We start from the raw sequence: 12,181 nt of genomic DNA on the forward strand, positions 1-12,181 counted from the left end.
CAAATGAATTTCACCTCATATGAGTTTATATGTATAAGTCTGTTCTGTACATGCGTTCTCTTTCCCCTTTTAGTATTATACAAATATAACTAACTTTCTGTGTTCAGTATAAGTGGCTTATATAGTATTCTTTATATATGTTACAATAATTGTATATTTTTAAATTGTCAACCAGTTAAAAAACACACACCTTCTGTGTCTATATGGTGCTGAATGACGGCATAATTAAAATGTGAATAATTTAATTATGTTTCTGATTTGTGACATGTTTGCAAATGTAGCTTGATGAACGCTGAGGAGTGCTGGATGGAAATCGAGGCCTTTTTCATGATCTGCAAACAGTCTTTCCATCACGCACACATCCATCTTTAAGCCACTAACCTAGCACAGGGTCACAGGGGGCTGATCCCAGGAAAGACGGGGCACAGAACAGGGGAACATGCAGAACAGGATGCCCTTCCCTCATTTTTTGTTAAATTACATTTTTGTTTTTTTTTGTTGTGTTTTTTTTTAATGTTTATATAATTATATTTTTCAACAATGTTTTCAGCTAAAACATATTCCTTTAAAGACTGATTTCTTACAGAAAAGCATGTGTTTTATTGTAATTTCAATAGTGACAATCAAGGAGCGACAAAATAAACAGGATGTCATTCGTCTGCACATTCATATGCAGATATCTGCTGGTTTTCTGAACACTTTGATCCTGTGGTTTTTGAACAAGTGCTGAACAACACCACAAAGCCTGCAGATCTGTGTTTCTGCAATAAACTGCACTCGCATCCTCATTATGCGAAGCATTACAGAGGCCCTAAAAACGCATCCATTATATTAGTTTTTGATTGAAAGCGACTGAATGAAACCAAAGGACCAGCGGACTTTAACAGGGAATTAAAAGTAAAGGATACATTTTAAAAGCTTTTACAGTTAGCAATGCAGTTTTGTTTTCTAAACTTACAGGTTGTATGAGTAATGATCTACAGTATATCATAAAATTAAAAGTCAGAAGCGCAGTATAGTGCCATGAGGAATGCCATCGTCTGCAATGACGGCACAGTCGTAATGCCCCATGCAGCTCCACTGCAATGCCTTGAGAACGATGAAGGGGAAAGGCTTGCCTGCGACAGGGATGTACTGACAACAGAACATTGTGGATGGTCTTGCAGCTTTCGGGAATATTTCTTGACCCAGCTGCTAACGTACACTATTGAGCTGCAGTTGCAGTCCCAGGGGTTCCCCTCCAGATGAATAGCCCTGAGTGACTTTAGAGGCTCCAGTGTCCCATTTACCAGGATCTTCAGGTGGTTGTTTTTAAGGAACAGCTCGTGAAGGTGCTTAAGGTTCTGAAAGAGCTCAGACGGAAGCCACCTAAGCTGATTGTTATCCAAGTCGAGGTCCCGAAGCCTTGCTAGAGGAGCAAATATATGTTTTGGCAGGGATGTCAACCGATTGTTATTGAGGAACAGCTTCTGGAGATTTACCAGTGAGTAGAAGGTACCTGGCTGGAGCTCCTTGAGGAGGTTAAAACTCAGTTGCAGCTCCTTGAGTTTTGCCATGTTCTTGAAATTGCCTGAGCTCAGTGTGGTTAGGAAGTTGTTGTCTAAATCAAGGACTTTAAGACTGCGAAGGTCTTCCAGTAAACCCATTGGGAGCTCCCTTATTGAATTCATGTTAAGTGTAAGCTCTTTTAAGTTCCTGAGGTCAGTGAACATTGTGGGTTGGAGGAATGACAATAAATTGTTATTCAACTGCAGTTTCCTGAGTTTCTTCAAATTTTTAAAGACATTACTGGGGAGAGAAGTGATGCTGTTATGATCTAACTGCAGTGCTTTGAGATGACAGGTTTTGTGAAAGATTTTGCTGGGAATGGCCGACAGGTTATTGTTATCCAAGTAAAGACGCTTTAGCATTTTGAGTCCGAAGAACAGAGACGGAGGAAGGTTTGAAAGTTTATTGTTATTCAGCTGCAGTTCACTGAGCATATTTGTGTGGTTGAAAATTTCAGGAGGAATCTGAGAAATGTTGTTGCTGTCCAAGTACAGTTCCTTAAGCATTGTTAAGTTATCAAACAAACCTACTGGAAGAATGCTGAGCTCATTATGGTAAAGGTCTAATATTTCCAGTTTGTCCTGGTCTTGGAATAACTCTGAAGGAAGGGACTGAATCTTATTATAACTCAGATCCAGTTTACCTAGCTGGATTAAACCTGTTAGGGCTCTTTCAGCTACGCTTATGAGGTTATTGTTGCTCAGATCTAGGGTCTGTAGTGACCTCAGACTTGCAAAGGCACTTTCTTGGATGCTGTTGATAAGGTTCTTTTGAAGATACAGGTTTTGCAGTTCGGGGAGATCTTTGACAGCAGCCACTGGCACAGACACAAGCTTGTTGCTGCTAAGATCCAGATGTCGTAACTTCACTGCACCCTTCAGTGGTCCATTTCTCAAACTACCAAGACTATTTCTGGCTAAAATTAAATGTGTTAGATTTGTGTTGTATTCAAATGTGCTCTCCTCCATATTTTCTGTTGTTGTGATGTTATCTGGACTTAAAGTGGTAAGGAGGTTGTCATCCAAATGGAGTACCTGAAGATTTTGAAGATTTTTAAGCAAACCAGCTGGGAGCCTTTCTACCTTGTTCATATTGAGTGATAGCTCTTTCAGACTCCTGAGGCTGAGGAATAAGGTGTGTTGGAGGATGTTTAAGAGATTGTCGTTGAGTTTAAGCGTCCTGAGATTGCTCAAGTCTTGAAAGATGAAGGCGGGAAGACTGCTAAAGTAATTATGCTCTAACCGCAACTCCAAGAGGTTAACGGTTTTATTGAAAATATTAGGGGGCAATTCAGAGATTTTGTTAAATTGCAACTGAAGATCCTTTAGCATTGTCAGGTTGCCCAACAAAGTGTCTGGCAGAAAGCTTAGCTTATTATGGTTAAGCTTCAGCCTTTCTAGTTTGTTCTGGTCTTGGAATGAATCAGAAGGAAGGAACTGAATCTGATTAAAACTGAGATCCAATCTGCCCAGCTGAAACAGTCCTTCTAGGGCTCGCCCGGCTATGCTTATGAGGTTATTATTGCTTACATCCAGGGTCTGTAGTGACCGAAGATTTGCAAAGGCACTTTCTGGGATGCTAGTGAGAAGGTTTTTTTGGAGATACAGGTTCTGGAGATGGGGGGCATCCTCGAGAGCAGCAGTCGGAACAGATGCTAACTTATTGTTGCTAAGGTCCAGATAACGCAAGCTTACACAACCCTTCAGTGTTCCATTGCTCAAGTTATTGAGCTTGTTTTTGGACAAAATTAATTTAGTCAGAGCTGTCGTTTTGTCAAACATGGCATTTTCCAGTCCATCTAAACTGGTTACTACTTGACCAGTGTCGACTGGTTTTAGAGCGGTCAAAACATTTTTGTCCAAATCAAGTAACTTAAGATTGTGCAGGTCTTTAAGTAACCCTGCTGGGAACCTCTTTATCTTATTTGTATTTAGGTAAAGCTCTTTCAGGCTCCTGAGGCCAGTGAATAGTTCGGGGTGGAGGATAGATAAGAGATTGTCGTTGAGTTTCAGGATTCTGAGTTTTTTCAAGTTTTGGAATATGGTGGCAGGTAGAGAGCTAATATTGTTGTGGTCCAGCTGCAACTCCTTTAGGTGTTTTGTTTTCCAAAAAATGTCAGGGGGAATGTCAGAGATTTTGTTATGCTCCAGCTGAAGTTCCTTTAACAGTGTCAGGTGGTCAAATAAACCATTGGGCAGAATTTTCAATTCGTTGTGAAAAAGTTCTAATACCTCCAACTTTCCTTGATCCTTGAATGTGCCAAAATGAAGAAACTGAAGTTTATTGAAACTGAGTTCCAGAATACCCAGTTTAAACAAACCTCTAAAGGCTTCGTCAGCTATATTACCCAGACGATTATTACTTAGATCCAAGGTCTGCAGTGACCCTAGACTTGTAAAGGCATTCTTTGGAATACTGGTGATACGGTTCTTATGGAGATAGAGACTTTCAAGTTGTGGGGTATCCTTGAGAGCAGCCACTGGTATAGACGTTAACTGATTGCTGCTAAGGTCCAGGTGACATAAGCTCACAGCACCCCTCAGTGATCCATTTGTCAAGGTCCTGAGTTTGTTCATAGACAAAACTAATTTTCTCAAATTAGTGGCATTCTCAAACACGCCCTCCTGCAGCTCGTCTATGACATTGCCACTGAGATGAAGTACAGAAAGTTGAGAGGCACCATCCAGTGCCCCGGAGTACAGACTGTGGATCTGGTTCAGGCTAAGAATGAGTGTTGACAGGTTCTGCAATCCCTGAAGAGAACCAGACGGCAGAGTCTGAATGTCATTATCGCTGAGATCCAGCAGAGTAAGCTGAGAAATGTTGAAATATTGCTGCCGGACTGGGAAAAATGCTTTCAAACCATTAGTCTTAAGAAAAAGCTTTGAGAGAGCCCTCATCTCTGGAAAGACAAAGCTGGACAATATCGAAGTGTTGAGTTTGTTCTTCGTAAGATCCAAAACCTCCACTTCGTCCAGTCCGTGGTTTGGCAGAGAATGGATTATGTTGTTAGAAAGGTAAAGATGTCTGGTTCCAGGTGGTAGGGGTGGGATCTCTGTGAGCCCTTGGTCTTGACAGATGACAGTGAAGTTTTCTACACATTTACACTGATTAGGGCAACCTACTACCACTGGGGCTAGAGCCAGGATAACACTCAGGATTTCCAACATGATCAAGCACTGCAAAGAAAGAACAGGGTAATTTTAGAAAAGAACAGAACAATATAGTTAATCCCTACATCCGTCTTCCAACCTCTTAGCCAGTATGAGGGGGGTGTGGAGTCCATCTTAGAGTACATAAGGCACAAGGAAAGCATACACACTAGTTGGGATGGAGTATAATTAAATTAACTCAATTTCATTTCCATTCGTTTTACACCGTTGTCCTGTTTTCTTTATTAATGTACAATGTTTGACTTGGGTAAAGCTAAAGCAATAATTCTGTTTATGTGGATAATCATCCTACAACACTGGTTATTCAGCTCAGAAGACAACTGCTATATTTCCATTTAACGTATTATTTTTATACCAATAGATAATGTCCTATCATTAACGTAAATTCAGTTGTCATCGTTTTTAATAGAGCACAGTACATATCAATGTACTAAATGCAAATTCTGTTTGCACTGCAGTTGTGCCCAGCCTAGACAGTAAGGATGCATCAGTTGCATTTTCGCCAATAAAAACAATCCCATGGATCAGATATTGCTCTGTGAACATCGTTATAGGACAGAAAAATAGGGCAATACGCAAACAGCAGTGCTGTGCTCTAGAACTTGTGGATTAACTTGCTTGCGTACTTGTGGCGTTCTAGTTCATTTCAACAGGCATGCTCAGGCGGTGGCATCTTGGGGTTGGTCACGTATGGAAGCCTTCATTAGCGATAAATCAGGCTAGCTACTTCTGTTCCTAAGGACAAAATTGAATTTCTATTAGCTAAACGTAGCTGTTTTATCGCCACCGAGCCTGTAAAAGGGAGAACCGACTGGTGTTCTAGACATTGAGTATTGTATGCATCACAGCCGCTGGTTCAGCTTTTGTGTTGTTTTTTTTAAGCATTGGACGTACACACACACACACACACACACACACACGCACACACACACACACTGTCACCCCTGTCAGCCACCGTCACTAATTCTGTGGGGGAACACTTCAGAAATTAAGGGTGTAACGGTTCTGAAACCGAGACCGAAACCGTGATACGAATGTTTACAATGTCGTATGGTGGTTCCAAAAGACGGAACCGCGATATCCCCCCAAAACAGCCTATTGAGCTGCCATTATGTTACTAACATTACAAAAGTCATTATTCATTTCACAGTTAACGCTATAACACATGAAAATGACAAAACTATTATTCTATTTTAAATAACTACAAGCCATAAATTTTGTAAATATTATGTATTACTAGGGCTGTGATGGTACACGTATTCCTCGTGTATTGTTACTATTTCACGTTTTTTTTTGTATTTTGAAATTACTTATATTTTAATTCAATACATTCTGTCATGCCAGTGTTTTGAATTTTTTGTGTTACATTTAATGAGCAAGTATTTCTAATTCGTAAGAACTTTTTGATGCATTTGTACCCATCTCCGGCTGATATAAAAAACAGAATAGGTAACACATTAGGTAAAGCTACGTAATCTTTAAGGCGTCCTTTCCATTATTACAGCTAAACAATAAAATAAAATAAAACACATACTGAACATAATGGTTTATCATGTGTCTTTAAAAGAAAATGCAAGATCCATCTGAGGTCCAAGCCTACATCTGTAATAAAACCAATTTCCAATATAGTTCTCAATTACTTGCTTATTTAAATTTTATGTACTATTAAGCATATCTGGTAAGTATAAGATGACATTGCTACAACACTGTCTGCTAAAAGGAAAAAACATTCACATAATAAATGAATTATAACTTAACAACAAATATATTACATTAAGCAGTCCAGAAAAAAGAAATAGTCAAATATGTATACATGAATGCCAACCACTACCATGCCAGGTATTACCAAGTGACACAACTTCGTACTTGATACACAGTTATGGAACATAGATAGGTAGATATTACCACTCACCGAGGCTGATGTCAAGCAAGGTCTGAACAAAATTAAAATGCATTTTACACTGCATAAGTTGGTCAAAAACCACTTTTAGCACGACAGGAAATAACGTTGACTGTGGAGGTTTTCTTAGAATGCTGGACGAAAACCCCTAGTCTGCAAAATACCTGCGGATGTGAAGCACTCAACCTATTAAATTCTCAATCTGTGTCAAATTCATGCTTTCGTGCTACTTATTAATGAAAACCTTGCAGGACTGTCATAGTAGAAAACATAATCGATAAGAGTGCCTAGAAGCCAAAAAGATGGGGAATTTCATATAAATTTGCTTTTCAAAATTGCAGCAATATCTATATAATTGTTTTGTAGGCCCAGCTCACCACTTTCATTGTGTTTGTGGGACAGGAAGAATAAGCTTTAAGTGACATGAGGTTTTCTTAAGGTTTGCAGAACAGCTAGCTGATCTAGAGTGATTAGTTATATTCATGACCTTTACATTTGCTGTTTGATTTGAGGTTTCTCAAAGTGACTGTGTTGCTCCCTGAGTCTCTAAGACGAGCCTCGGTCCAAACAAACAGCTCCACATTTGTAGGTTTAATGAATCACTGATAGTGCACTGTCAAAAAAACTCTTACATTAATGTTGTGTGTACCTTGGAGATGTTTCTCAGGGTTCATTTCTGTGATTACCTACAGCTAAAGGTACAACTGGCAGAACCTAGAGGGTACAGCCCCAGTGACAAGCACAGGTACAAGTTGGTACTCTTTTTTCTGACAGTGTACAAGATTGGCTTAGTGACCCAGTGGGTAGCACTGTGTCCTCACACCTCCAGCACTGTAAGACAAAGGGTGCAGCCCTGCTACAGTTTTGTTCCCCAAAGCATAAGCAACATTAACATGCCCCAATAGTACAAAAATGAGTCATCAGAGTCTATTTCGGTACCTTAAAAGGTACATGTACCAACAGCTAAGTTAGCATTGGCAGACCCTTCAGGGTACAGCCCCGGTGACAAGTAATTATACCGTCAAACGTACAAATTGGCACTTTTCTTCTGACAGTGAGGACGCTCTGTTGTATGAGATTACATCAGAGTTCTCCAGTTCTAGTCCTGGAAGGCCAGTCTGCAAATTTCTCTGTTTAAACTGTGCTGCAGACTGGGGAACCATAGCTCACACACACTCACGTGTTTGTGCGGGTTTGAGTAACTAAACTGATTTTAAGCTGTGGTTTATTTTCTTTATTTCATTTTGCCTTTATTTCGTGTAGCTGACCCTTTTGTCCAAAGTGATGCACGAGGCAGAAAGAACTTTACCGCCAAATTAATTTGTCAGTTTAAGTCAGAGATGCTGTTTGTGAATATTTGTGCAGGAAAGTCACAAAACACGAGTAAAACATGCAAACCCAACACACACAGAGCAGAGGAAGGATTTGAACCTCCGACAGAGGAAGTGTGAGAGAGTGGGGGTACCCACTAAGCCAGGGGTGGGCAATCTTATCCGCAAATGGCCAGGGTGTAAGCAGGTCAGCTGTTCACACCCAGATGTGAGGACTCTTCAGCCAATCAGTCTTCTGATTAATAATCCAATGAGGGAGATGCAGCGAAAACCTGCAAACACACCGGCCCTTTGTGGACAAGATTGGCCACCCCTGCACTAAACCATGGTACTTCCAGCTTCAAGCTACTTTTACCCAAGCGATTTAGAATTATGACCATGACCTGCCAAAGCTCCCCCTCCACCCATCTTATATCTGGGGGGGCGGGGGGGGGGGGAGCCTATCCCAAGCATCACAGAGCACAGCTACACCCTGAACAGTCACAAGCCTTTCCTGTGTTATTAGATTCTACATGTGTGAATGGGATATTTCTGTTTGTAGGTGAACAGTACGTCTCACGGAATTTAGCCCACAAATAAATGTAGAACCCGGAAATAGAACTTATATGACATTTATAATAAAACATAAGATGTATAACAAATAAGACATTTAGCTGCTTAATTCTGAAGCTTTTAAATATGCAATTACGATCTAAAATTCCCTGTTGTATTCCCTTTTGATTTTGTGTATATAGTAGAATGTTCACTTTTATGATTTTAGCTTGTGAAGTCAAATAGGGCCAAAGCAGAATTGTTCATTTTGTCAAAGAGGGCAGCTGGAAACCCCAGTTAAGGACATAGTGTATGTTAGTTCTTTCCTCATTACTCTGCCATTTGTTATCCTTATTTGTTTATTTCTGCTCATATTTGATTTGCAGTATTTCCGGATGTCGGAATACTTATTTAGCTAGGGCCAAGTCTGGGGTAGGCATCTGTGCTCTTGTGTGCTGTTATTTCTGGCATCGTGACGAAGGTGCCTCCCTGCCGTGTCCCCAGACTCACTGCAACAATGCATGAAAATAAGCTTGTATGGATGATGGATGGATGCATGGCCATAGATTATGGGGGGGTGGGGGGTTGTAACTCCCCAAATAATCAGAACCCCCCCCCCCTTCCCAAATAATCATATTGTCATGATGAATAGGTGGAGACCTCAATCCCCCAGTGTTCAATCCAAAGTCACACCCTTGGCTGAATGTATCCTATTTGACAGCGGTATTGTTTCTTACTGTCATTTATAAAAGTTCAGTACTAATTAGCTAAGGCTAAGGAGAAGAACCTGGAAGGTCCCCACTATGTTGGGGAGGGGGGCATTTCAGTGACAAACCAAAGTCAGGAAGCTGTGTTATGGAGTCTCTTCGCATACCTATCAACAATAGGGTTACTGGGGATGCAGAAAAAGTATGCACACCTATTCATACTCATCCATCCATCCATCCAACCATCAAGCCCATCCCAGGCAGCACAGTACACCCTGGATAGGATGCCATTCCATCACAGGGCACACTCATACAGAAACATATTCTATGAGCAATTACGAGAGACGTCAGTTAGCCGAACTGCATATCCTTGGATTGTGGGAGGAAATGTGTAACCTGCAGAGAACATGCAAATTCTTCACATGGAGCAGGAGTGGGAATGAGGCAAAACTACCATTGTGCAACTAAATAAATTACATTTCCCAAACGCTTGATGGTCGTGTCTCCTTCCTTTGTCACAACTTGTCTTCTATACCAGAACTAATCTTAAAAGTTACAGGTGCGGTAAAGTTACTAAATCTTTCACTCGGACCTTAGTATGGACATTAACCTGTGCTGTGGGACATTGTTCCATCCCCTGTTCAGGGCAGCTACTGGCCGTTAGCTGTGCCTGGTTAGCGGAGTTGACTTTCAGGCCTACCCTGAGGATGCTGAGTGGTGATGATCGCCCCCTGCTGGTGCACAGTGGATTACCAGTGGGCTTTTGCTTCGCAGTACTATTATGGCGTAACTGATCATGAAATGGACCATGTAACCTTACCCTGAAACAGAAGTAGCTGCCTCCAAATCTTAGTTATATTTATTTTTAGTAGTAGTACTATTATCATAATATTTAATTATTATTACTACTGCGTTTATTATTACTATTTACTATTACTCTTGCTTGTCGTTATTACTATTATTGCTGTGTGTCATGTCTCCTCACACTGAACCACCGAATCTCATGGCCTGTGTGAACATATTGCATGTGTGTGTGTGTGTATATATATATATATATATATATACACACACACACATATATATTTACATATACATATATATATATATATATATATATATATATATATATATATATATAAAATTTTATGTATATAAAATTTTCTAATGCCCCTTCTTACTGTGCTCTTACGTTGTGTGTATTGTCTAATCCTGGGTATAATCTGTCAGCGTTTTCTTTCCAGGTGTCAGTCATGGTTGCCAATCTCTCATCACATGTGGTTTCTGTGCATCTTCTTTCCAAGTTTGCCCTTTTCTTAGGTGGCGTATTGTATCTTCTTTCGTGGTTTTGGTTAAGCTTTGCTTCATCTCTGTGCCTGTGGTCTTGGTTAGCCGGAATTCCACAGCTACTGTGTCGCACAGCCAGCGTCTTATCTGGGGTTTGATGTGTTTGTACTTAAGTCACATCACCTGGTTCCTGTGCCGCGGTTTCTCTTATGCTCCATGCTTGAGTTCACTTCTCATGCACCTCATCCTGGAGCAGCTCATCCAGCCGGCGGCCACAAGTCCCGCTGGTTACCTGTGTGCCGAGATCTCAGGGATCATAGGGCAGAAAACCAGAATTTCTGAATGGACAGTCAGGTTCAGAGTACTGTATTCTGGACTCACTTTGTTGGAGACGTGAATGCATGTGCTGTACCTGAACTTTCTGAATTGTAATAATGAGAGAAACAGATTAAGGGAGGGATATAAAATCATTTTAAGCCACTACAAACAACATAGAATGCTGTGAAGACCGCCTGTAAGAAGAAGGAAATATGCTACCACCAGGACATCGTAAAAATCAGGATGTCCCTCCAGATTAATTGACCAGGAAATAGAAAGCTTATCAGAGAGGCTACCAAGAGCCAAACAGCTGTCGTAAAGGAGTTGGAGAATTTTATGGAAGTAACTGGCCACTCCTATCAGTTCACACAGTTCTTAGCTGTGGGGAAGCATGGAAAAATTGAAACGATTTCATGCAAAAAAAAAAAAAAATGTCAGCATTTTACATTTTGATACTGTGGAAAAATAACTTATTTAACAGAATAAAGAAACGCTTGAGGACTGGAGGATGAAACAAAGAATTTTACTGGCACCCTTGACAGCTAATGGGCAGACGAGCCAAGCAAATAGACAAAAATAAATTGCTTTCTAGATAAAAATGAACAAAACAGAAAAGCCCGAGGGCCAGACCATTGCTCCGGGTCTCCGTCATTCCATCATAAATCAAAATCTTACATAATAAACTTCTTCTCCTACATCCCACAAACAGGTAACCCGTGGGAAAATGTCATGCTCAGAAGGAAGAAATGTTTTACCTTAATTCCAAAAAATATGCTAGTTACAAACCCACAACAGCACATTACCACATAAACACAGTAACTAATATCAAACCTGTCGCAGCGTTATACCATGGGAATGTGTGTGATACTGGGGTTCTGGATAGAAGGGATATTTAATAGCTCAAAATACTGTATCTAAATATTTTGGTGCAAAACTTGCTGCCCTCTGCAAAAAAGCTAAAACAAAAGAACAATTTTTAATGCCAGCTGAATAAAGGAAAGCTTAATAAAGGAAGATCAATGTCCTGGGATGTCAGAATTCACTCCTACAAAACAACAGTGGACTGATGGCTGTCCACATGTAACCCCTTCGTAATCTGAAGAAATGTGAACCTACAAAGAATAATGGGCTACAATAGCAAAGATGAATACCTACCCAAACAATCTTACTGCTAGAATCAAACCAAAAAATGTTAAATGGCATGCGCACTTACGCAACTAAGGAAGTCAATGTTTTAAATATATTTTTCAATGTGTTTTTTTCCTTAAAATGATCCATTGGTACATCGACCGCTGGCAGTGTGATGTCATCATTGGGCCCTGATTATACTATCGGGAAAATTATGAGATTGAAACTGCATTTCTAACTGCAAAAAAAGGATGCATTGAA

At 40.3% G+C, this 12,181-nt stretch overlaps 1 protein-coding gene across 2 annotated transcripts; it reads right to left on the reverse strand.

The window, feature by feature from the left end:
• Window positions 1-576: 576 nt before the first annotated feature.
• si:dkey-182i3.11 (chaoptin) lies at window positions 577-6,707 on the reverse strand. 2 transcript variants are annotated; one of them, XM_048981899.1, is made up of 2 exons: window positions 6,634-6,707; window positions 577-4,727 (listed from the first exon to the last, which is right to left on the reverse strand). In XM_048981899.1, exon 2 carries the CDS (start codon window positions 4,716-4,718, stop codon window positions 996-998), a length of 3,723 nt encoding a protein of 1,240 aa, XP_048837856.1. In that variant the 5' UTR covers window positions 4,719-4,727; window positions 6,634-6,707; the 3' UTR covers window positions 577-995. The 2 variants fall into 2 exon arrangements, with proteins under 2 accessions (XP_048837856.1, XP_048837857.1); XM_048981900.1 differs by lacking the exon at window positions 6,634-6,707 and adding an exon at window positions 5,348-5,925.
• Window positions 6,708-12,181: the final 5,474 nt, after the last annotated feature.

Source organism: Brienomyrus brachyistius, chromosome 17 (assembly GCF_023856365.1).
Source record: "Brienomyrus brachyistius isolate T26 chromosome 17, BBRACH_0.4, whole genome shotgun sequence".
NCBI lineage: Eukaryota > Metazoa > Chordata > Actinopteri > Osteoglossiformes > Mormyridae > Brienomyrus > Brienomyrus brachyistius.